General features: G+C 40.7%; 1 protein-coding gene across 4 annotated transcripts in view; it reads left to right on the plus strand.

Annotated features, from left to right (window-relative positions):
• Nucleotides 1-27,072, plus strand: part of TBXAS1 (thromboxane A synthase 1) — a 246,495-nt gene that overhangs the window by 59,349 nt on the left and 160,074 nt on the right. For 3 of the 4 annotated variants that reach the window (XM_062492481.1, XM_062492484.1, XM_062492482.1), the window contains exon 2: nt 4,613-4,706. The exons of the other annotated variant lie outside the window; for it this stretch is intronic. In XM_062492481.1, coding sequence (XP_062348465.1) covers nt 4,613-4,706 — 94 coding nt within the window. The remainder of the gene's footprint in view (nt 1-4,612; nt 4,707-27,072) is intronic. 4 annotated transcript variants of the gene reach the window in all.

Consider the following 27,072-nt stretch of genomic DNA (forward strand, 5'->3'; position numbering starts at 1 on the left):
TTGTGGATGGACAGTTGATTTAATTTTGTGGTTTGGTTTTGTTTTTTCTTTCAGTGAGTACACTTTCTGGAGGCAATAATCAGCACAAGCTGTATCCTTCTGGGGTAGCATCCACTTTGTCTGCAGTACTCATCCGCTTGCAAGACCTGTTTTCTTTGTGTTCCTTTGTCAGAATGGGACCCAATAATGATTTTTCTACCTTAAATATGAGGAAAGACTTATGTGATGGCAGATCCCCAGTGACTCTGCTGCACTATTCGTAATGCAAAATTTCCCAGAGAGGGCTGAGAGCTGAGAGTCTGTAGCCAACTTTGGGATGATGTTTTGGTGTGACTGGGCTCCCAGGGATGCTTGTGTATTTTGTATATTTTTTTCATGAGCCATCACTGTAATGTTGGGGAGGCTACCTTTATATTGTGTATTATCACTACTTTGTGAGCAAAACACACCCCAGTGTTAACTGGAATCTGGTATGGGAATATGTAAAGAGAGGCAAATAGGTAAAAATACATAGCGATTGTCTCTCGTTTGGCAGGAATGATTTCTATTATCTCAGCAAAATACTTTGTTTTCCAAGTCAGTCTTGCAAAATAACACACCTCCCAACAATGAGATTAAATACAACGAGATTAAATAATATCACTTTTTTTTTTTTAAACTGTGCCCCAGTTTATAGCTTTTTACATATTATTAGGTTGTGTATTACTTAGATGTAGAAGGAATGACACGCTTTGTGTATTGGGAGTAATTTCAACAGGATGTTGAACTCCACAATGCAGAATTGGAAACTCTGTAATCTTGTCTGCTATGTGAATTGATGCCATTAATGGTAGACCACATAATCTCAGTAGTGACCTGGCTGGACAGATGGCTAGTGGCTAGTTCTGTTGATTATATATCCTTCATAACTTTTATTAGGTATCTGTTCCTTTTTTTTTTTTTTTTTTCTTTTTTCCCTATGATGTTTTGTGGAAAGAAGTTAGAATTTCAGAGAGTTTGTATCTGTGATGTTTGCCTACAGGAATGCATTTAGCATATTAACTTTCCTTTTAACAGTTGGGTTTTAATATATACAGAGAGCATTTTGCTCTCAGAGGCCATCTGAATTTCTTCAAAGGGTTATTGAATTCTTTATTGATCTACTTCATTGCTTTTGTTCCTCTGGTTGTATTTGATGTCTTGACACTTAATTCAAAATATAATGCCCAGCTTTTAAATTAAGGGTTGTGCAGGAATCTGTACCTGTGTAAATATTAGGGTTTCTCTTTTGAGTGAGAATGTACTAGATTGTCCAGTAAATATTGCTGCCATCAGAGTTCTATCCTTTTCATGCCTCTCACTTTGCATAGACTCATTCTTCTCTTCCTCTTAAGATAGCTGAAGTGTCTAGGATTTTATCTTTTAGGTTTTATAAAAGTCTTATCTCTTATTATGCAATTAGAAGCTTACAGACTAGTTCCCTGACTAAGAAAATAAATTGGATTCATTTTCTTTCCTTTAATATTTTTCATGTATTTATTTTACATTTCTTATTTTTACTAGCTAAAAGTGTCTGTTGATTACCTCCCTACACCCCCATCAATTTATTCTATCACCATTTGGAGTTTTTTAAACTTCTGGAGTAGAGAATCATCAGTGGCAACGAGTTTGTCTATTTATTTTTTGGAAAATTGTTTCATTTTTAATCCTGACATCTGAATGTTAATTTGTGGATTTTCATACTATATTTTAAATTTTTGGGTAATAACTCCTAATTTATTTTTAAACCTTGCATGATATTAAATATATTTATCGTAACCTGCATCAGTTTATTCTTTTTTCCATGATCAAGAAATATTTTATTAAGCATATTAGCTTATTTCTTGTACAGAAGTGGTTCCATATTTTTTATTATCTTGGTCACCTCTTAGAAAATCTAGAAATAGAAGAGATACTATTTGACTTTGCCTTTCTAGTCCACTTGCTGATCTTCTACCATCAATGTGTACCCACAGCAAGAGGGTTTCCTGATACGACATGAATATTTGTGGTAGAGGAATGTAGAAGTGTGTTAAGTGGCAGAGAAATAAGACTTCCCACTGGTGATAAGGCAGGCTTGGAGCTGTTTAATTTAGATGGCCAGCTTCTCCAGACAAATGGCTTTGCCTACAAGGCCACCCTGCCTGTTTGCACTTGCCCACCTTCCCCTCCCAGCAGCAAAAGCTGGACACTGTTTTCCCAGTGCACTTAGGATGCAGCTCTGAGTTACTGGCCAAGTGTGTGTCATGGGGATGCTGAGTGACCAAATCACACAAATTGGCCTGTCTGAGTTATCAGCCTCTTCTGGCTCAAAAGGAAGAGGTTTGTGCCACAAACAGATTCATGTATTGCTGGTGTTCACTCTGTTATATGAGACAATTTTTCTTTTCCTTTTTCCTTTTCTTCTTCTAAATAAGTTCATAAGGCACTCTTTCCCTCCACCCCACACAAAATACTGCAAATGAGTGGAAATACTGCAGAAATGGGGGAAAGCTTTTAATATTTAAGGCTGCAGAAAGTAAGCTTTTGCATTAGAAATGGTCAAAGTTTAGGCTCTGTGTGCAGTGTTAGATCCTTCTTTTACACGTGCTGTCCCATCAGTCTTTGGTCACTTACATACTGCCTTCTTTTCTTTAAAATATCAGGTATTTCAACAACACAGGAAATGTTGTGAAATCACAGAGTAGAGCTAGATGTGTTTATTGATGAAATTATTTTTTCTCCTGCTGGCTTCACCCTTTTGTTGTTGTGTTTCAGTCTGTAGCTTGACGAGACTGTTTCTCTCTCCCATCTCATTGTAAACTGTTGTTCCCTACCTTTCGAAAACCTACTTCAAATGCAACAGAAATAAAGCAGTGGAGAAAACCACATTTGGAGGGGGAAAAGGAAAGAAAATCCTCAGCTCTATGAAACTGCCAGTAATGTTCAGAAGCTGACAATGGTGACCTGTTCAGCTACATATAAATAGTCTTCACAGTCTGTGTTTCTTGCCTTGTGAAATGGTACTCGTTATTTTTTTTTCTTTTTAAATATTTGGTGATCATGTAGTTTACTTTGTCTAGTGTATGACTCTCTTGCAGTCACTCTTCACTTTGCTGTACATGAAAACCAGGAGTCTACAGGCTGTCTGGTGAGCAGTGAAATGAGCAGTTAACTGTAGCCCAGCCTGGTGTTTTGTGATCTGCCAAGTATTTTACAGTGAAAACACCAGGACAGAATACTGCAAAATTGACAGGTTTTCATTGACAGGGATTTAAATCTTTTTCACTGTTTACATACTGAAGATAAGGACACAAAGACACTTCAGGAAGATTTCAAACAGCAGCAGCAAAAAAAAAATTCCTGTCTTTGGAGATAAAAATGTATCATGTAGGCTGTTTTGTCATTTTAAAGTTAAAACATTTCTTTTCCCAAGAGTATTAGCTGAGGAAAATCTCATATCTTATTAAGCAGTTAAGTAGCCAAGAAGTCAATAATATGTTTATATGTGTAATAAGTGTTGATTTCTGTGCCTTTACTCTGTGATACTTTGTCATTCTTGACATAGTGTCTTTGCATAGACTGAAGGCACATAATTTCTATTGGGTAGGTGAGAGAGTTTGTGTTTGTGAAGGTTTGTGCTCCCCCATTAAAAAAAGAAAATGGTTGCTCTTCAAAAAATAATTAAACTTCTGTCTCCTGATTATGATTTTTGTAAAATACCTTCAGAAAAGAAAATCCATTAAGAAAATAGGTACTGTGCTGCAGAAAATCTCAGCAAATGGAAGTGCACAACGAAAGTTGTCTTTGGGCGATCAAAGCTGCTGCTGCTGCTAGCTCCTGCTCTTTCAGGTTTCACTAATTGAAGTCCATTGACTTAAATCCATTGTTTGTATTAAGAAAGGGGGAGGGAAGGAGAAAGAGAGGCTCTGGGTTTTTCATTGTCCCTGTCAACATGCCACAGTTTCATCTGCAACAAGGGACGCATGAAGCTTTTCTGTCTGGGTTTTACTTTCCTGTATTTTTTTATATTTGTTTAATTTGCTGGCTGGCAGCTCTAAAAAATCACTTAATCAGCATATCTGGCCCAAGTACTAGGCTTGACTTGAGCATACTGACAGTGTCTTGGCTCATGGACAACTGAGACTAGTTGGAATTTTTGTTCTGTGATCTGTATAGGTAGAGGTGATAGAAGAAGAAAATAATCTGAAAATGTCTTGTTCTTTTCCCAGCAGTGCCGCAGAAGTCAAGCCCCAGATGCTTCTTTTGATCTTGTTTGTAACCTCATGTAGCTTTGGAGAGTCACTTCTGACTTACAAGACCCTCTGTGGGAAGAGGAGCAGCTCCCTAATTCCACTGCTCAATTTTGCAGGCTTGCTTGTGTTTGAACCACTTGGTCCTTTTGCCCTCTTTGAAGCACCAGTGTATTGCATTTACTTTTGTGACCTGAGGAGCTGCCAAGCAATGTAATCACATTGGCAGTTCTGTCTGACCAACACAGAAAGCATCTTCTCCCTCTCTGAATTCAGGGAAGTCATCTGAACTAGTTGCTGTGGCAAGTCCTATCATGACAAGATCCAAAATTAACTTACTACCTTTTTTTTTCCCCACCCAGGTACTCCACATCTGCGTTCTCCAAACTAAGCAGAGTAGGGATCCGACATCCTCCACCTCTTCCTTTCATTGGAAACCTGTTCTTTTTCTGTGAGGTAGGATATGTTTTTATTTGTATCAATCCAGGTGATGGGAAGAGTGGATAGGCAGAAGGAGGAAATGAAGGGAATCCTACAGTTCACTGGCAGCACCTCTTCAGGCATGTCCCTCTGGAAAGGACAAGCCAAACTCAGCTTTTTGAGGGAATTGGTGGAAGCAGTTGTGTGTAAGCAGCTCTAATTCCAGGGTAAAGTAAACTTGAGGGAAAGAAAATGTATAAGCTCCCGCAGTTAATTACTTGAGCTTCTCCAAGAAAGTTCATGCCCTCAGTGAAACAAACTTAGTTATGTGAATAGAGCAGATTATGTTAACTAGCCCCATCTGGTTTGTTCTGAGTGGTTTGGCTCCTACAACCTTTGTTTGTTTGCACTTTTGCTGATTGTACACATTTATCTTAAGGTCTTTAGTGTTGCTTGCTCCCAAGCAGTAACTGGAATTAGGTACTGCTGAATGTTGTTGCTCTGTGCCACAAGTATTAGGGCTGTGAGGAAGTGGTGGCATTTTGCCTCCAGATTTTATTCCCTTGGTTTTCCTCACCTGTTCTCTTTCACTAGACTGCTGATGCTGTGTTTTATGTCTTGTTCCATTTCAGTGGTATTGCTGAGGGTCCAAGATACCTTAATAATGCGATTTCTCTGGTTGGATCTTGCAGTAAAATCTCTCCAGTGTGTGTCTGTTGCAGCCCAACAACTTTTCAGGAAATCTGGGCCAGCTCCAGCTGCTGCCTAGTTTTCCCTGTTAAGTGCATGGTCATCAATATCCATGTTGAGATTTGAATTATTAATGAGACTATATTGCCTCTTACCTTGGTCTTCATGGTGATTGTTCTGTCAATATCTGACTCATTATTAGATAAAACCCTTTTAAATACCAGTTTTACATGTATATCTGATTTCATTTAGAAAATACCATAAAAGGTTGACTTAATCCAGTCTAGATGAATTTAAACTGGAATTGGCAGGGTGACTTTAACTTACAAGGGGCTCTGGTGGTGTGGGATGCAGACCAGTTCACATTCAGTCTTTGGGTTTCAGTTCAACTGGGTGGCAGAAAGCCCCTCATTCAATAGCTCCTTAGTGGTGAAATCCAGGTATCTTTAGTTACCTGCTAACACTTGCTGTTAGGTAAAGGTACCTGGAGACTAAGTTTTTTTTTTTTGGTGTGTTCTAGACAGGCTTGCCCTGTACCAGCATAGAAATGTAAAGGTTTTGGGGAATGACCCAAAATGATCATATGATCTGTTAGGCAAATTTCATTACTAGAATAGCATTCATTAAGTTAACTTAAATCAGACTAATGCAAAAAAGTTAACCTTCATTTTAGGTTAACCTTTTAGGAAGAAAAACAAAGGTAGCTGAGAGGTTGTATCTTGGGATACCAAGAAATAACTGCTTTGAAACAGGATCAAGTGGTGCAAAGCCACAAGCACTGCCAGGCTCTATGTCCAGCACTTTGGCATTTCACCACCCATCTTCTCTACCATGCTATCACTGCCAGTTGGAACAGGCAGGGAGGAGCCCAGGCTCTTGGAAATTTTTCTTCCTCTCCTCATGTATTTTGCCATTTTTTTCTGGGGCTGCTTTCCTAGAATAGTGCCCATAGCAATGAGCCAGTAATGAGAGCGTTGCTTTTATACTGCAGGCTCTTGTCTATGAGAGCTTTTCAGGGACACAAGTGCTCTCACTGCAGTCAGTAGAGGACATCGTCCACTTTCCCTTTCCCAGGAGGGGAGAACCAGGGCTTGCCCATCACCTTACTGGAAATAGGGATGGTTTTAGGAGCTTAGCTGTGAGGAACACAGCTGTGCATGAATAGCAGCTTGTTGCGGTTGGGTTTGCTATATATATATGTGTGTGTGTGTGTATATATATGTGTATATATGTATATATGAAGTAAAAAAAGGTTGATTTGTTCTGTTGCTCCATCTATAATACTGAGAAGTTCTTGCCCTTCCATGCTTATGCAACCATTTCCACTGAAATAGTTGTTTGGAGAGTCTCCCTTTTAAACAGGCTGGCTCTTTCTTAGTATTGCTAATCTTGTGCAGGGAAAACACATAAGCCACACTCCCATTAAATCATCAAACTAGTGCTTTTCAACCATGAACATTTATTTCAAAGGAATTAATGAATGGTGACTAAGAGGAATGAATTGATATGTGCCGTATGGGAATCTGCATATGTGTAATTCATACATTTCCAGCGTCAAATTTGGTCTGCAAATTAACACAGGTTGAAAAGCCCTGAACACAAATGAGATTTGGAAGATAAAAGGAAATCAGAAGCTTCAACATATGCAGCCTTGCAGTCAAAAAAGTCTCCTCATCTCATGGATTCAAGCTTTTCTCCTAGAATATGACTGCTAGAAATGTAAGGAAAAGAAAGCAGGAAAGGAAGTCTGTTTGACATAGTCGAGTAAATCTAGGACTTGGGAATTTAAGAAAGAACAATAAATGTAAAAAATCTCACTAAAATTGTGTAAGAAATATTTTGCAATTTGTAATGGTGTAAATTCAAGGGTTTCCTTGTCTTTTCTCTTACTTGGATGTAAATCACTTCTACTGAAATAAATAGGGTTTCCTGTTTTGCTGCACTGTGCATGTAAACAGGGCTTCAGGCCTTACCCTCCTTGTGCAATTCTTCTTTAAATGTGCCTGAAAACAAAGGAACAGTACAAGCAGGATTTCACCAGTTGTTCTGGGTTGTGAGGTATTTAATAAACTTTCAAATATATTTTTAAACAAGAAAATATTTTCTTCGTGGGTTTTTTGGTTTGTTTTTTTTTAATTATTTTAGGGATTTTGTGAAAAGTGTATTTTCTTCGAGTAAAATAATAGTAGCTGTTAATATAGTATCTCTGAGAGAGGAAGAGGAAGTGTGGAAAGTAAAGGGGCTAAGGAAAATGTGGCAGGAAAGGCTTATTTCCAGAAAAGTAGATTTTTAAGAGCTGGCTTGAGGAAAACAGCTATTTTACTGTAAGTCACCCCTTCTCTCCCTTATAAAATAAAGGGAGATAATCACCCTCTGAAACTAAAACATATCCAAGTTAATTGGCTTATCTCAACAATGAGAAGATAAGAAAATTATTGCAGTTGTGCAGCTGGAAAATTATTGGAGTCCAAGATATTAGATTAAAAATTCTTCCATTGCATGCAAACAATTTGTGGTGGGTAAGTCTGATGTAATTGTAAATATGATTAGGCTGCTTAAAAAAAGCAGCATGTTCAATTTTTTTCCAATAACTGAGCAGACTTGCAGCTGACAGGCTGCTGTTTTGCTACAAATTCCTGACTGTTTGCTCACCTCTCCATGTGCTGCATTTTCCCTATGAGTTTGGCAAAACGTGAGGGTTGTTTGTGATAGCTGTGTAATGGTTGACGTAGGGACATACACAGCGTGGGCTTTTACACTAGATCTGTACGGGCTTTATAGCAGCAGGTTGCAGAAAAACTAAACGGAACTCTTTTATCAGTTCCCGGGCTAATGATTTTATTACATGACAAATGCTCTGAAAACTGAGAAGCCACATATCTGCATCACCCTTTCTCTCTGGCAAACACTTGACCTGTTGCTATGGCTCTGCTGTGCTTTTCTCCCCCTTTCCCATTCCTTTCCGAAAATGACAGCTGTGCTGTTTCTAAATGTCATTGGTTCTGACATTTGCACTGCCCTGGTCGCCTGGTGCTGTACCTGTGTGCACTGCTCCCTACCCAGCCTCCTGGAGAGCCACACTGTGCTGCAGCAGCTTGGGGGCTGCCCCTGATGTTTTGGGGTGGTGGTAGGTGTGTGGCTTGCTGCCTTGTTTTGGTCCTTGGTAGATGGGATATGCAGTTGTGTGCAGAGGAGTGATGTGCTTTGGGTCCTCAGAGTGGCATGATCATGTGTTGCTTTCTTCCTATTGCTCCTTGCAAGCTCCAGTGATGCTTTTGACTGTATGCTTGCAACCCTGCCTTGCATGTTAATGAAAGGCATCACTCTCTTTAGCCCCTCTTAGCTTGGACAGGATACTCTTTGTTTACTCTGTTTATTCCAGTCTGGCCTACTTGTAGATCCTGGGCTGCCCTGGAGTGGCCCATTTCTACTGAATGGAAGTGGGGGCTGTGTGGGTGCTTTGTCTTGATTTCAGTTTGGGATCTGGCTGGGCTGTGTTGTTTTATGGCTGATGGGTGGGAGTGGAGAAGGGGGAGTGCAGGGAGGAAGCAGAAAGCAAACTTTTTTTTTTTCCCCTCTTCACTATGCATCTGCCAAAAGAATCCTTTGAGTTGGATGTAAAGGAAAATAAAAGGCAGAGGCCTTGCAGGAATGAAATTACCCCATGTCTAATTTTTAGCCTAGAAAGAACTGTGTGGGTGCTTAGAGAGAGAGGCTGCAGCATTTACTGCTCCGGAATTTAATGACACAGCATTCAAACCTAAACAAGGTTGGAGAGAGGCAAACAGTGAGGGGAGCAAAAAGGGGGGATAGGGAGGAAAAAGAACTCTCAGGCTCTGGACCTGGGTTGAATTACAAGAATAATATGACTTGTATTGACAGTGAAAGCTTGCATATGGTTTTGTGTTTCTTTGTGCAGATAAACAATAGAAGAATTAGATAAGGAGTGTGTGTTTTGCAACTTGATAGCTATTTGTGTGGAACCAGAAAGGTTAGCTATGGCATCATCAGCCAACCTGTCTTTATCTCCCCCAGACACCTTTGTGCATCTGCTGTGGGCTGCTGACTGCCAGAACAGACCTCTTGGGGTGATCCAGGTCTTCTCTTATGTCCTGGGAACACTACCACCCTAGACTGGGAGGCATGTACATGTGTGTAGTGCAGATCTAAACCTAGCCACTTCATTGTCTGCAACACGACAGAAAACCTGGGGTTACGTGTGGGTTTGTGTGTATATTTCTGCATCTATAAAGCCAGTTTTTCTCCCCTTTAAATATGTGTATTTTCCTAGTTTCATCTGATAGTCTGTGTTGCCTCCTTTGATCAGATGTTAACATTGTCAGATAACCAGACAAAGTTGGTGCAGTGTCTGTTTGTGGGAACCTAAAGCAGGAAATAAGACAATTGGCTGTCTCCCACTTGACTAAATGCTATTTGAAGCCTTCAGCAAGGCCTGATCCTCAATTTCTGAGATGAGCATCAGGTAGAACTGTGCTGTATCTCACCCCAGCTTCTCCCTGCACTAGTGGGGGTCTCAATAGGGTGAACCTGTGTCTGGAGAAGCACTGTGCGCACCTTAGAGACCCTTCTGTAGACACGACGTCCTTGGCTTCTTTGCACTTGCAGTGTTTCCCGTAACTGTGTTTGCAAGATACACCTGGATGTGACATCAGCTTTAAATGACCTTTATGAATGCTGAGACAGTATGAGGCTGCACAAATCAATTGGTAGGTTTGATGTGATAGAAAAAGGGGATGGGCTATCACTGCCTTGCTGATGAATAACGGTGACCCATGCGATAAAGGTGACAGTGGTCATGACAGATGCCTTTACTCTTCTGGACTATATAACTTTTACTTTGAGGGAAGAAACAATTCCTTTTTGCATTGCAAGGAATTGTGTGCTGATGGTGTGGCTTTTTCCCAGAGCAGCTCTAACGCTCATGTTTGGGCAGGACTTCTGTGAATGCTTCCCAGAGACCTCGGCAGTTGCCCCTAGTAGGAGATACAGAACATCATTGTTCTACAATGGAGCATCATCATCATGGTTTTGGTATCCCTTAACCCATGCTTTGGTTGTTCTTTTTGACACACTTCATGCTTGCCCTATTAAATGCTGCATGGGGGGAAAGAGGTAATGGTTGAGGCAACTGGCAGCTCTTAACTGGAAAGGAGATGATGTTGTCTGTGGCAGCACAGAGAATGAGAAGAGACTCCCTAATCATGCTCCTGGCTTTCCTCAGACTCTCAGTGTGATTTTGGGCAAGTCTGACTGGGCCACAGCTTTCTTCTTTTCTGGATAATCAAATCTTTCTTTTGCTTTACCTTGGGCCACTTTTATCCACCTGCAAAACAGTAAAGATGGTGTTCTGGCATAGATAGGTCTGCTTTTTGGTCAGGTTATGGTGAAATATTTTGGACAACTTCTCTGGGGCCTGTTAGATTTGGGGAAGATATCATGGCTGTCTTGAACAGACTGAGATGCTCCAAGGCCAGAGGGAGTTTATATGCTTTTGCAATATTCACAGAGCAGGCAGGGCAGTGAATTAATACCAGGCCTGAGTTCTGGCCTATGAATGAAGGCATCTGAGTGAGGTGGTCCTCAAGATAACAGTGCTGAAGGATACTTCCATACCATCCTTGACCCTTGCCCTTTGTTGGGTTTTTGGTGGCAGCTGCCAAATGACTATCCAAGATCAGTCAGAGCGGAGGTCTGCATCGTTCAAATGACACCTGACTCGTAAGTATAGTGTAGGGAAGTTTGCCATGTGTTATGTCTTTTGGAGAGTATGTTTGCAAGTTCACCACACAACCCTCTGGAATTTGCTATGCAGCCTGCTCTTCTAGCGTCGTGCACTGCTAAATTAAAGCCAGCTCTGGCCTGACATGCAGCAGCAGTGAACCCAAACAGCTGAGCTACACAGTGTTTGAGCTGAGAGAACAGGATAATGTGTAGTTGCAAAGGTGGTAGCATACAGGTAGAGCTGGTGGTCACAAACTGGACTTTATCTTGGGCTCCAGAAGAAGTAGGGACCCTACCCTTGAAAAGCAGCAAAGTAGGGATGTGTGTCAATGGGCTTTTACATGTGAACTGAGAAAAGCAGGACTGTTTCTTGGGTGTGACTGTCTTGTCTTCAGTTTTGCCTGTAGGTGCGCTGCCTTGAAAGGAGTGGGGTTGGAACAGATAAAATCTTTTAGTCCTTGAAATTAGGAAGGAAACAACAGAGTCAGGGATACGATGAATAAGAGCAACTCTGTTGCTTCACATGAAATTCTAACTTGCTCACAATGCCTGTCAATTTGGAGTTTGGAAGCATCCTATGTTGTTTACCTTCTTATTGCATGTGGAGAGCCCCAAAAGCAGAAATCCAGTTCTTGTATGTCAGCAAGACCAATATGTGTAATAACGGCCAGGTATCGGTTATAATGCTAAAATTACAGCAGGCTCAGATTGGGTATTGTGAACAGTTGTTATCCGTGAGCCAACAAATTTACCGGAGTCTTAACTTCATTAGCAGTGTCTAAATGCATTAGCCATATGCTCCTCAGCATATGGGTAAATACATAACAATTTATTTTCATTAGGGTTTTCTTACAAGTGCTGCTAACCCAAGCTCCACTAGAAATGTTTACAGAATGACATGTCTTTTCGGAGAAGAAGCTGGCTTTCTGTACAGCAAGTCATCTTGAAAGGGTGACAGGCAAGATACTTCCCTGTGCTTTCTGGGAATAGGCAGGTACAGCTGCTATAGGTCTGATCCACTCCATCTAGCTAGGCTTGGTTTCTGCAAGGTTTTATATTAAAATGAATAATGGAAGGCTTTGGAGAACTGCCTGTTCAAACAAGTGCTGGTATTCATTGTGTGCTGGCCTCTGGTTGCCTGTGATGCGCCTTGGATGGCGTCACCACCCACTAGCTTTATAAGCTACCATAATCATGACCTTCTTGGTTCTTCACCCTTTGCCAGGCAGGGTGTAGAGTTGAAATATAACTTTTCCTAAGAGGGACCGAGTGTGAAATTAGGTTGTGGTCAAATGGAGGCGGTGATGGAAAGGCAGGGCAGGTTTTCAGGGTGGGCACTGGACGGGGCTGTGAGGGCTTCAGTAGCTGCAAAGCGGCACAGATGTAACTTGGCAATTGTGTGCTCAGCGTTCTCTTAATTTCTCAGAAATGAAAAGCTATTTTCTTGAGAGCTTTTTTCTTTGATTTTTTTTTTTCTTTTTTAAATAAGCATTTATGCAGCTTGATCCAGAAACATGAGTTGCCTAGAAAGACGTTGAAGAGTAAGAAAGGACCAATCTTATTGGAGAGGTAGAAAGTTCAAAAGTTAATCTGTTTCTCTACAGCCTCAGAGGCCTCGGCACATGTCTAAATTTAGGTGGTAATGCGAAACAAGAATCGACTAGAGTTGGAATCTAATCAAGTTTTTTTGAGACCTGACTGGGTTTTTTTTTTTTTTTAATTGTGGTTGGGTGGTTATTTGGTTGGTTGGTTTTGAGAAAAGAAAAATCAACAAAGCCTAAACAAACCTGTGTGCTTTAAAAAGAAATGTATTTCAAATTACTGGCTTTTTCTTTGTCATCATGCAACACTGATGAATGGACGAGTGAATTGAATTATAGTCTAGAGTTGTCCTTGGACTTTTTAACTTTTATTTATTAACTATTAGCTATTTTTCCTGCTTAGATTTTGTAATTTTGTAGTATTCAAAGAAATTTAGGAGATTTGTAATAAGGCAGAGGGAAAAGTGAAGTGTTCTTTGGAAAGCTGCCCTGGGACAGTTATAAATATTCAAGTGGCAAAAACAAGTCACTGAATGTTGCTAACTTATTTTATCTTATTAGAAGAAAATTGAAAATCACAAACAAGAGAGAAAGAAACTGAGCTGTATGTTTCAAAATATTCTCAACCATGTATTTTCATAATAATGTTAATTTCTTGCATACTTTAAAATAATTGCAAATCAGTCTTTGCTATTTGCTGAATTTCCATAGTTTTTGTGTTTTATATCTGATGGATTTTTTTGTTTGTTTCTGTGAGTATAGAAAACTGTTAACTTTCATAGGCAGAATGATGCCTAGGTTGATTTAGGTAGGAAATACTCTCTGAAGTTGAGTGGGACTTTAAACAGGGTTGCTATTCTTCTGCTGAATGGTGCTTTTCCTGTTCCACTCAAAAGGGAAAAGGTGAAAAAATGCATGGAGAGAGAAGATGGTGGAGAGAGGTCTCTCTTTGGACACACAGAGAAAGGGGATAGTGAGCCCCAAAGTCTTCCCTGATTTGTCTCCATTTGCTTTTATTTCTGTATATTGAGGAGGAAGCAGTGGGTGGTAAGCCTTAGATACAATAAGGGATGTTTTGGCTCTAGAGAGTAGTCTAGGAAAGGAGCACAAAGGGATATGAATAAGAAATTGGTGATGGATACATGATTTTTGCAGAGATGCAACCACATTTGCCTTGATCTGTTAATACACTGCAACACGTGGTACATTGTGAAAAGTGTGTGGTGAGACAGAAGAAGGAAAGATATCACTCAATTTATCCTTATTTTTGTTCCACTTCTGAAGGCAATCTAGGGCAGAAGCACCTTGCAGCCAAGGTGGAGTAGAAAAGGCACTTGATCACAGAGAAGGAGGAAATGGGAGAAAAAAAGGAGTTGGTGACCTTACACCGGAGGTCTCTATTTTAATAAAGAGTCTCATAAAGTTCATCACAGATAGAATTAGGGACCTTGCAAATATCTTGTAGTTATATTTGTGTTTGTATTTTTCCCTACCTTTTTTTTTTTTTTTTTTCCTTCCCAGTGCCCCAGGGAGCCATCTCTAAGACCTCATAAACGTGAGATTTCATTTTCTAATGCTATTTCATTTCCTGGATGGAGAACCTGCCATGAGAAGACCAGACCTCAAATTATAATAGCCCTATAAATAACTCCCTAAGGCAAAGGAAGAAAAAAAAGCCTTTGAAAGACAACCACAAATGCAAAAATGGAGGTTTTGGGTTCTTGCAGAACCAGACTAAGCAGTTCTAGTTAGAACATGGCTAATTTTTTGGTTTCCCTGTTTAACTCTTTGCATTGTTTATGTATAAAATTATATCTCAAAGGCCCTCAGAGGTCTTTTGCTTGAGCTTGATTTTCTACTGTGTTTTGATCCCTTTTGGCCTGTCTTTAGATCCTGCTAAAAATGGAATTTCCAGGTAAAATTGAAAACAATCTAACAAACTGACTAAAACAAATACAATGATGGATTGAGTAAAAATAGTCTGAAAATGCAACTTTTGCGACTTCTTCTTTCTGGTTGAAGTAGTTTTAATTCAGCAGACCCAGACAGTCTGCATGCTTTCTGCTGGAAATCTGTGCTGAATTGGCACATCGACTAGAATAAAAACATTCCCGAGGAATCGGCGTGTTCTGTCAAAACATTTGAACAGCTCCTGTCTCCCAGAGCACAGCACTGCTCTGGAGCCGGCGAGGGAGCTCTGCAACGCATGGTGCAGGCTTCCCCTCCAACCTTCCATCTCAACTCCACCTTTTTTGCATAAGCACAGGCCAAGTGTTTCAGCTTCAGTCATATTTAGCTGTGGGGGTAGTAGCCTTTTGCACCATGGTTGGACCTGTGTAAGGCTATCCTTCCTTTCTTCCCACTAAGGCTGTGTTGTACATGGAGTCTTTTAGGTCGCAAAAGATTCTCGAGTCCAACTGTTAACCCAGCAGTGCCAAATCCACCACCAAACCATGTCTCCAAGTGTCTCATTGACATGTCTTTTAAATGCCTCCAGGGATGGTGACTCAACTACTTCCCTAGGCAGCCTGCTCAATGCTTGACAGCCCTTTCGGTGCAGAAATTTTTCCTAGTGTGTGAAGGACAAGTCATGGAGGTAAGGTTGGAGAATCCCAGTATCTTCCTGGAGCAGACTGGGTCAATAGAGTGGCTGGGGACAGGTAAGCTGGTAAATCTGAGCTCCAGGAGAAGTCCTGCTGAGCAGGGATGGGATGCTCCCTGACAGATGTCTCAGTGCCATGTCTTTTGTTGCTGCATAACTCTGCTATGTGTGAGATTACCCTCCAGCAGCAAAGCTCAACCTCTATGTTATGGAGTAATAATAATAATAATTTCTATGATTTGATAAATTTAAAAAATTGTAATCTTTGGCTAGAAAGTGGTACGCAGCAATTACAGTGTTTAGCAGAGCAAAGTGTGATGAAACACAACCTTTTCAGCTTGACACTGATCACTTTGCTCTTGCTAAGTACATCTTAGTTCCCCCCCCCCCACGCTGAGATGAAGGGGGTCTTCTACTAGGCTCTGCTTGGTATGAATGAAACTGGTAAAATCTGGCCTGCAGACAATTTACTAGAGATACTCTGTCTTTGAGACTAATTGCTTAGGAATGTAATTGTATCATTCCTGTTACCAAAATTGATATTCCCTGCCTGACTTCAGTTAAATGGGTTTTGATTTTTGCAGAATTTCTGGGCTGCTGAGTGCTAAGGCATTGTGTTGGACGGCAGGCAGTTGGTGTTGAAAACAAATGAAGTTTTTCTTTATACTTGACGGAGAGGTGTGGCTTAAGCAGCACTTTACCGTGTGGATGCACTAACAGATGGTGTCCTTTAAGACTGTACATGTGACAGTAGCCTGCTTGTATGAATATCCATGCTAGTTTTAGCACCAGGAGGAAATTAAACTTCAAATGAGCCACTTCCCTTCTCCTGCCCCATCCGGTAAGGGAGGGACCAAAAAAATCCTTGACTTTTGCCACTGAAAGCGTTCCTTGTAGCGATGATGTGGCTAGTATGGAAAAACAGCATGGTCACACCCACACAGTGCTGAAACTCTGCAACCTTTTCTGTAACCCGGGCAGTCTTTTATCTGCTTGTCTAAGCCCCATCCAGCAGAAAAAAAAAAAAGATTTCTAAATCAGCATAAAAGTAAACAAGATAGGAAGGCAATCAACCCAATGCACGTGCTTATTTTGCGCACAGTGACGCATGCCTAGCTAGCAATTTGGTGTAGCTTAGAATACAAGTGGCATCACTGAGAAATGTGATGGAAGACAATGACCTGTGCCAGCTGGAGCAGGGAGGGCAGAGGTGGCTCACAAACCAGCCCTAGGTTTGCAGGGATTAGTGTCAGCATAGCAGACTTGCACAGGGTGGGCTGTGAATGTGCATTCCTAACTCTATTATTTATCCCCTGGGCCAGAAGGGCCAGATGTGTTGCACTGCAAAGACAACATATTTATTCTGTGAATGATCATTCCTGATGGATCCCCTCCAAGCAGTCCAGAAGTTACATTACTGAGCCCCAGCCTATTTTACGTAGAAAGACAAGACCACCCAATTCAGTGCCTTTAGGGGAGGGAGAAGGTGGAGTTGCTGTGCTTTCACATTTTATCAAGCAGCTGTATGCTCCATGGACAAAATAGTTATATACTGGTGTCTAACCCAAGGTAGCTAAAGCCATGCTTTGGTACCCAAAAGTGCAACTATATGATTTGTCACAGGTGTTGGTACTTCTAAATGTTGCTATAACCCCTTTTATTTAGTTATGGTGAGTCTAGCCTGCTGCACTTAATTTTGTCTTGAGCATATACTGTGCTGAAAAAATATGGTCACCTTTGGGACTCGGGTTTCTGGAAACTGAGGTTTCCCATCCGAGCAACCTGATCCTGTTGAAGATATCCTTGCTGATTGAAGGGAGGCTGGAATGGAAGGCCTTTAAAGGCCCCTTCCAACACAAGATATTCTATGACCAAAAAAGATGGAAAAGTTAATTTGTCACAGTATGACCATATGGGAGGGAAAAACATAATAAAATCATTCTCTGAACAATTATAGCAAATGTATGTAAAAGGCTTTAAGACGTTTTGCAATGATGAGCCCACCTTTTGATAGGTGAGGTAACAGACTGGAACAACAGTGTCAGAAATTAAGCCTCTAATTATATTCTATCACTGTCTTGCAAAGGTACGAGACTTGGGTTTGTGTGGACTTACGGCTGTCCTAACACAGGAGCATTCCCTTGATATGTTCAAAGCTTATCCTCTGGATAGGGAGACGTGAAGGAAAGGAAATGTGCTTGTAGTTTTATGGGCAAGGAAACTGAGCGCTGTGGCTGTAACAGTTTTGCTTCACCACCCACTGAGACCAAGAGCTAAGTGCCCTCTGTGTTCACTGGGCATGGGAGCAGGTAGCCACTGATTCCTGAGCTTGTGCAGGAAGAGGTTGTGACAAAGGCTGTGGACTACATCTGCACTCCGTGGGCTCTGGCACAGTGCCACAATTGATGCCACCTTCCCGGAGTCCCTGTTGCTGCAGGAAAAGCTTATGTTACACGTAGGAGGATAATGCCTCAACACATCTCTGCTGGAATAAATAAGCACCTTAAGCTGACAGCTCAAACCCAACTTACTTTTCTACTACTTTTGTAGTCGGTTTGGTAACTTTCATTTGATTTAGGAAAAATAGAAATAAGTGTTAAATTCATGCTTAAAAGATTGCATCTCTTCAGACAGATCTGTAATCCTTTTTCTCATTTTCAACAAGTAAACTTGCTTCTGCAGTGGAGATTTTGACATTAAGTGTCTTGATAGAATAATAGGCATGAGATGGATTGCAATCTATTGCCTCAAGACTTTGCCAATCATAAACTAAAATCAGTTAATGCATTGAGTTAAATCTTGCTATATTGGGCAATGTGCTAGTAGTATTAAAAAAATCAATCCAGAAAAGTTATTGATTATATTATCTCCATAGCAACAAACAATAATAGGATAATGTTAGCTTAATAATCGTGCTTTGTGAAAACCTTTCAGAATAATTACTGCATTGTGGTCTTTTCACAATGTGGAGTGCAATAACGCTTCTTCCTTGACTGCAGTCACCATCAGCACTGCGTCAAGAGATGTTGTTTTTGTGTGCATGCATATGTATTCATGGGTAATTTTGCTCCGGGTGAAACAATCCAGCAGACTATTTTGGGAACCATTTTTAAATGGTCAAGACCACAAATTGGCAATTGTTTTCCATGTGGCTTGTTTTTTCCACCACCCCCCCCCCTCCCCCCCCCCAGCCCTGACAACTGGCTACTGTAAAAAGAGGTCGTTAACATTCCTTTTCCTGCCTCTTTCTTTACAGGGCACAAAGATTTTGGCATGCAACAAAACTAAATGTCCAGCTACTCTGTTAAGGATTTGTGGGAGAGAGGAACTCTGCTCTAAAGACAGTGCATCATATCTGTTACTTTAATTGAATTTAATCTATCACCCTCTAGGACTGCCTTGTTCTGCAGGAGCTGAGATATTTGCCAGTATTTTAGGGGACCTGGTTCTCTTGTGCATCCTACATTGTCATATAAATAATAACCTGAGGTTGTTATGAATATATAGAGATGCTTTTCCTACATATAAGTAAGGAGGTATAAGTATAACATTTTTAGCCTGAAATTTTGGCAGGAGAGTCAGAGGACTGATATATACCTTCTTCATCTGAGTCTTGCTCTTTACTTCCACATCAACCCTGTAATTTATATCTTGAGTTAAAAAGAGGCATTGACACAAATCCATGATGAAGAAGCCAGATTTTGAGAGTGGCTCTGTGTAAGCTATGCTCAGTAATAACAAAAACATCTTTATATTATCAACCGTGTGTTCGCACAAATCCAAAACATAGCTCTATTCTAGGCATTGTGAAGAAAAACCACTCTACCTCAACCAAAACCAGCACAGTTGTGAAAACCTTGCAGTTTAATCCATGAAGTTTAAACAGGTAAACCATCCCGTGTCTATGAATGGTCCTTGAGACCCTGGCAGTAGACCTGGAGTCCTTTCTCCTTCTGGTCATGCCAGTATTTCATGTTGATCGAGGGCTGGGTTTGGAGATCAGCTAGCACCGCTGCAAGATCTTGCACTGGCAGGAGCTTCCCCATGGCTTTTGTAGGGTGCCCCATGCTATTCCCAGTGGTATGGTAGGATTGCTCCTTTATTTCCAAGGACATAAATGGATGTCGTGTTGTCTAGGGGTCACTCCTCCATGCTTTTTTCTTTGGGGCAAACTCTGATGTCAGACAGGTTAAACTTTCAGCACCTCTAACTGCACATCATTTTATTTTGATTCTTATTTCTGGAGAGGTCTAGTTATTCAAACATTCCATAATTTGTCTTCTTACTGTTTACCAAAAAAGGGGTCCCCATTTTCTTTGAGGACCTTCAGAAGAAAGCCCCTGCTTTGAAAGCACTGCCTGAAATAAGTTACCCTCTTGGACCTGGGAATGTGCAAGCCCTCTGCTCTGCACAGGCGTACTGTGTACATAAAAAAAAGCAGAATAGTGAAAGAGTGCTGACAGTTTTCTATCTGAGGTGATGCCTTCATCAGGAGCTTGGTTGTGCTGTTTTCCTCTCCAGTTCCTCCAGGTGGCTGCTTTACAGGGAGGATGTTGTCGGAATGGATGTTGGATGTCAGAAAAGTTCTTTTACGTTCCCAGCAGTGGTTACTTTCCACCAGTGGCCCAGTCTCTTATGGATGTGGTTAATTCACAGGGAGAGGGAGGAGAGGTGATTGCTCTCGACTCTGTGCCTTATGCCAAAACACCTAGGCCTGCATAAGTGTTGTACTGAATGAGGATGCCAATCACCTTTCTCCTTTGGCATGTGCAGATGAAGTCAGTTATGAAAGGACAGCTAAATGCATTGCTTCCTCTGGAAAATATCTGGTATTTGCAGGTGTGTAGCGTCATTCTTTAAAAAAAGAAGCAAACCCAGATGACTTGACAAGATGGGGTTTTTTTCTGGTGCCACTGCAGAATCCAGCCCTGAGAGATGATCTAGAAACAGAAACGAATGGCTGACAGGAGCCAGTTCAATCTCCACCTCCAAACCTGAGTTCTTCTGTCTATGAAATTGTCACAGTTGAAACTCTGACTGTGCCTGACACATCCTGTTCTAGCCAGTGATCTTACTGATTGCTAGAGTTCCCAAATTCTCATTCCACTGCAGTTTCCTGTTTAGTTTCCCTGTGCTATCTCAGTTCCTGATGTTCTCTGCAATCCTCTCTCCAGCCCACACAGGGATTGGCACTGTATGTTTCTGTCTGCCTCTTCCTAATCCCTTTCCAGGGAGGCCTGATTTGGCTTTCTAGTGTTTCTTTTTTTTTGTGCTCAGATCCTACCAGCTACCACATGGGTGTCTAGGGTCTTAAACAGTGTTTAGTTTCAAGACAGAACATGGAGAGTAACTCACCTTATGAAAACAAGGATATTTTGCTGGAACAGTTATTTTAAAATAAGTGAAGAACCAAAATGCCTGCTGTAATGTGGCTGTTGGGGCTACAGTTTGTCATATTCCCAAAGGGATAAAAATACTGTGTTTTGCACAGGATCTTACAGCCTGTCTCTTTCCATAGTGCTTTGGGGTAGGTCTGTCCTACCTGGTGGTGTGTCACTCTGGGAGCAGGATGAAATGCTGGCAGTGTTTGTTTCTATGGCTAGGCTGAAGATGAAGCTCTGCAGACACATTCGCCCTTCTGCCTGCTGAATGTATGGGCTCACCTCAAGCCTTGCGTGTGTCAAGCTGATGTGTCTGCCCTTAACCCTGCACCTTTTACAGAGGTGCCATGTGATAGATGGGAGCAAAAGGGACCGGTTGTGCCTATGCCTGGCCTGTCCATGCTGCAGATAGCAGCATGCTCTGCTCTCCATCAGAGGTCAGCACAATCTATGGGGACGTTTTTCTCTTTTCATGCTTGAGAGCTGCATCCATACAAGGTGGGAATTAGAAAAGAGGAAAGTGAGCTTGTCTAGCTATGTTAAAATACAGAAATAATCCTGGTATCTTTCAGTAATGCATTAAGTGGCATGATTAATGTCTGTCACATGTCATGATCTTTCTAGGTCTCTTCCCTCGATGCTATATTCTGCATGCTGTCTAGTGCTATGGTTTGGATGCTGCTGTGTGTCTTGGCATCATCACAATAAAAGATCAAAATTTGAGGGCTGGATTTGTGAATATCTTAAGTTCTTTCAATTGTGATTATCTTAAGTGTACCTTTCATAGTTTTAAGCATAAGGATCACAGAACATTAAGTGGCATGGATTTTATAACCAGTTCATAAACAATGGCAGAGACTCCTAGGACTATACAAGGGGAATATCTCTGAGGAGGCCAAGATGTTGCCCACTGAATGAGTAATCTTGTATACCATAGATGTTTTCTTGAAACCCACCTGAACTGTATGCACTTAGGCACTAGTGAGCAGTATGAGATGGTCCAGAGTTTGCATCAGAAAGGAAAGCTTAGTCATTGTCATCCCAATTCTGTAGGTGAAGATGTGAGATTTGCACGTGGATGTGTAATTTTTCCAAAGCTTACTTCAAAGTCTTTTTGCACTCTGTGGCACCCAAGACAGACTTTTTCAACAATGGGTTTGGTTAAAATATTGTATCCTTTAATATGGCACTTTCATGGTCTGAAGGGATCTGCTGTTGATAGGTCTGAGAAGCAAGGGGACACTCTTCAGAAGTGGAACAACTCCTTGGAGGAAAGAGTCCCTGCCTCCCTTTCCTGGGAAGGAAGTAAACTTTCATTTCTTTGAACGCCCCTTTTTTGCACATGGAAACAGTGCTGTGTTGTCAGAGTGCTTCTCAAATCTTTGTTTTTCTTAGGTTTAGTTACCATGTCTGCATGTCCTACAAGAAGTTGGTCCCATTTCTTCAAAATATGCAATGACTGTTTTGCTTCTCTGAAGGAAGGCCAGCAAAGGAAACTAATGAAGTTCATTCACCGTTAGTGAGATGTTATGAATGCTTATGCTAATCCATCTGAGACATTGACCTCAGAGTGAAAATCAACATTGCAGTGGTCCTCTATTGTACAATCAACTCCCTCCTATAGAGAGCACTGTAATTCTGTTTTCCTGTTTCAATTTGAGGATGTAGTAATATTAAGGCAGCAAAGGTGGTTAGTTTTACACGTAAGTAGAGATTGTGTAGGAGAGTGTTACACTCAGTTTGGAAGGAAGACAGCTTAGAAGACATTCAGTGCAAATTACATACTTTAGTAATAAAAGAAAATCCATTGTTCCTTTCTATTTTCTTCTAGTTCCTTGACTTATTATAAATATATGTTTATCAAAGGATCAGAAACTGCAGTGAGTCTGTAAGACCTCATATGGAGCCTTTCATGAACACACATTGAACAAATTGTAATTCTCTTTGTACATGTCTTCATAATGATGTGTTTTCTGGTTTGGACAAAGGTGCCTAGAAGCCTGAATAGGTGTCATCTGTGACATTTACTATGAAGTAAAATAAGGGCCTAGCAGGGGTAAGTGTTATCGAGACAATAGTCCTAGTAAAAATAGTAAGTTAGCAATTATATCTCCATAGTGGATATAAACAAGGTCTAAGCTAACAGCAGGTAACTTTCAAATAGATAAAAAGAAATATTATTCTAGCCAGTGTAATCAGACTGGAGAATTCATCATTGCAATAATCAGAGAGTCAAATACAGCAGCTGGAATAATTTGAGGGTCTGGATAATTTTATGACTAATTACATTTGTAGCTGTGCGTACTATAAGAGTAATTCAAGCTTAAGCAAATAGTTGGGTGAGGAAGAAACCTCCCTCTACTTAAAGCATTTTAGGGTTAGCCATGCATGTAGGGTTCTTTTCCTCACGCCTCTCTTCAAAGCCTCAGGTATGTGATATGTCTGAAAGCTCAGAAACAGATCAAATTTGTTGATATTCCTTTCCTTTCTCATACACTCTGTATTTCTGTGGCAAAGAAGGAATGTTTTTGTAAGCTGCCAAGGAGGAGGATTGTGAAACCTTCAGCTTGTCTCTGGCTCTACCGTTGACTTCTTGGGTGGCATTTGGCAAATTGCTTAGTCTTGTGTACTTCCAACTCCCCACCTGTGACAGATGGGCATTTAACAGCCCAGAGATGTTGTGGAAATTAAGTTTGTAAAGTGAAATGGGATTGAAAAAAAAATGAAAAGAAAGTGAGAATCTCATTGCAGTATGCAAATTAATGTATGAAACTATATCTAGACAAGAATGAGTTGGAAAGTTGAGTCAACTAGAAGTGTGAATTCAGTGTGCACATGTGAAAGTGTAGTAATTGTTTTCCATGAGAAGAGTCCCTCTTATTCTAGAAGTGACTGTAGATCTCCTTGAGGGGTTGGTGTAAATGACCTGGGTTATTCAACCTATGCTTAATTTTTTTTTTTTATAGGTATCTATGTCTTGCCTCCTGTGCCTCAAAACCCTTCTTGAGGTTCTTGTCCCCACTGTTCTGACTTAAAGGCTTCTAAAATCTTGCTACTTTGATAATCAATAACTTTTATCTCATTTCAAGCAACATTTATCCACAGCCAGTTTATACTACTTTGATCTTTTAGTAATGTAGGCCTTTATATTAAATAGATACCCCCCCAGTGATTCCTCCCAGTACAGTTCTAGACAGAAAGCATGTCTCCTCCCTTTGGTCTGCTAAAATGAACTTCTGGTTAGCTAAAATGGACTCTCCTAATTATGACTTGTAAGACAGGCCTTCTATTCCCCAAAGATCCTTGTAGCCCTTTTCTCCACTTGTTCCATTTTTAATTCATTCCTTTTGAATGTGGCAGCTCATCAGATTTACATGCAGCATTCCAGAGAAAGCCTATCCCAGATACTCTATATCTTCAGTTTCCATCATACTTTTTTCCATCGTACATTTTCTATCATCTTTGTCTTATGGTTAATGTGTCCATCCAGGTTTTTCAATTCTGTCTTATTTTCAAGCAATCACCTACTACTGCAGGAATTCTGGAGTTAACACAGTATTGCTCTAAGGGCATGAAGCTTTGCTTTTAACTAAAGACTCTCTTCTGTTGCAGTTACTCTCTTCTGTTGCAGTTGTTCAGGTTCTTCAGGTCATCCAGGTCTGATATGACAACCTCAGTCTCTCTGTTTGCTGAGGAAAGGATCTCTCTTTTCAGAACCATGTATTTCACTGAAGCCTGACTCCCTTTTGTGCCAAACTTAGTCCTCCAATCATTGAACAAGGTTTGTCCCAGGACTGACCCTTGAGAGAACTGTGGGTTTCTTCCTTTCCTGGCTGTACCTTTTCTTTCTACTTAGCTTTTCCCCTACAGCTTCAATATTTACTGTCTTTTTTTTTTTTTCCTTACCCTGATTTTCATCCTTTTGGGTGTGATAATGGTTCCCCAGCCACCAGACTGAATGCATTACTGAAATCTGTGTGCATCTTTGTTCCTGCACCTAGAAAATGTTATTTTCCTAAAGAAAAATAACAAGCAGTGTATCCCATTTCCCATTCCTGAGACCCTCTTTCCATTAAGTATTTTCTGTGAAGTCGGGTGCCATGGGGCACCTGAGGGACTGTGAACTGGCTGGAGCTGCTCTATCCAGCCATTCACTTAGGCAGTGCAGGTGCTTTCAGCTCTGATGTTGAAAAACATATGGTGGGTTTTGTGAGGAAAATCTGAGGACTTGGGGTCCCATACAGAGAAATCTTGAATGCTATTGAGGTCAGGCTTTCCACTGTGTGTTTGCTTCCTTGACTCCCCCTCCCTCCAACTCTTCAGTTACCAGCCTATTAGAATCAGCCATTAACCTGGTTAATGGGGAGAAACAGCAAATACCAGAAAAGATGATGTGCTTTTCTTAATTCTCATTTGGAAACTTGACTGGTTTAAACAGTAAATGTCTCAAGAAAAGACAAACCTCAGAAAAGGGTCCAAAACATGTTTTACTTTTGTAATGCTGGCACACCCAGGCAGAGAAGGATGAGGTGAGGACTTCACTGGCAAGTGGTCTTTGGGGGCAAAAAGGTAGTGCCCTGCTAAAGCTGCCAAGGTGGCTTTAAGATGGGGTGCTGAATGGGCATGACCAAATTGTATTGTGCCATCTGATCCTTTTGGGTGATAGGATTGGTTAAGGTGGTATCTGGATGCCTTTTTATCCTTTGTGTGGTATGACTTGAACCCAAGAACCTTTGTCCTCTCTCAGTGGGAGAGGTGATAGAAGAAGGCAATGAAAGGTATGGGGTAAGGACAGAGAGGAAGGAAGAGCTCGTGCAAGAGAAGAAATACCCATGTGTCAGGGAAGGACTAAAGCTGTTTCTCTGAAGTGAGACAATAGCTTTTTGTTAAGGACAACAAGGTCTAATGAAGCACACAGAGATAAACATTGCCACTTAATTTTTATTAAAGATCTGAAAAGGTAGAAGGAAAGAAATTTACAAATTGTTTGGTATTTAGCTCATGTAATTTTTTTTAATTGTGTAATGAGAACACATTGTCCAAATTTTCATATGCAGATTCAATTAGTGTTCAGTTGATTAGCCCTTACAGATGAGATTAACTTAATTACATAACACTAACCTCTCTTAATAACTGTTAAGGGTACGAAGGCTGCCTTTAATAAATTTAGAAGGGCTATATGTGTTTTTTAAAATCTGAAATGACACACACATAAATTAAACCAAATTACACACAGAGGACAACCATTAATGGTAATGATCAAAGGAAAAAACTATGTACATAGCTCAGAATCAGTCTGCTTAGAAGTTCATGCTGTGTTGCTCCTCTTGTCTGCTGGCATCCTAGTGATTTCACTAGGATTATTACTGCAGATGATGTACAGTCTGGGGTCATTCCTTCAAAGAGGGTTGCAGACTGATACAAGGTTACTTTAATTAAATGTTAGCTTGCGTTAAAAAAAATCACTTTGGGTACTAGGTTATTAGTGATTTTCTTTTTCAGGTGGTCTAAGGAAAAGAGACATGCAAAAGCCCATTGAATGCTAAAAAATCTGATCCATAAATGTTGTTTGCTGTCATTATGTACCATAAATAACTGTACAGATTTTTTATCTCAATATGAAGTGTGCACTTGAACAATGATGCTGTGATTATTAATATCACAATGAAACAGAGCATCACATCTGACATAGGGTGATAAAGGTGGAGCATATATGGGACTAGTTATGGGATGTGAGATCTTTGGCTTCTGAGTCCCAAGTTTGAATCCAGGTTTTCTTGGTAGAGTGACTGACATCAGATAATATCTGATACTTTTCAGAAGGGAGCAACAAAAGAAGCCTTTTTCCCTTGGCTCTTCTTGCATAGGTAATGTTTCCCACTTGCAGTGAATTTTGATGCACTCATCACATCTATCTCCACAGAGCTCAGTAGCTTTTGTGACTTTCAGTACACTACAACATTCAAGGGCTACCCTCATTGTATTCTCTAGGACCCATTTCAGAGTCCACATTTTGAGTTGCTGCCAGGAGCATGCATCTGCTGGATCCTAGCTTTGTGACCCTCTTCAAGTCATTTTATCTCATGTCCCTGAAGGAGTACATTGAAGTTCATAAACCACATAATTTGTTTTCCACCTGCAGTAAGCTGAAATGTTCAAAGCATCCTCCATACAACTGGAGTAATTTCCAATTTGCAGCCATGAGATCTGCAGGTACTGAGCAACTAAAAGGAATAGGTTAGATATGTCTCATGTTAAACACCCCAAAAATCAAAATGCATTGGTTCTCTCTGAAATACTGCCTCTTTTTGAAAACTGGCTTACTGCCTACAACTGTTTTCAGCAAGGAGGGAAGATGACATTGCCGCAGATTTTTTTCTTTGCTGTGAGGAGCTAGCAAGGTGAATATGCAATGAGGAGGAAATTGCTGAAGTATCTGTCTTGGA

This window comes from Cinclus cinclus, chromosome 4, assembly GCF_963662255.1.
Source record: "Cinclus cinclus chromosome 4, bCinCin1.1, whole genome shotgun sequence".
NCBI classification, from domain to species: Eukaryota; Metazoa; Chordata; class Aves; order Passeriformes; family Cinclidae; genus Cinclus; species Cinclus cinclus.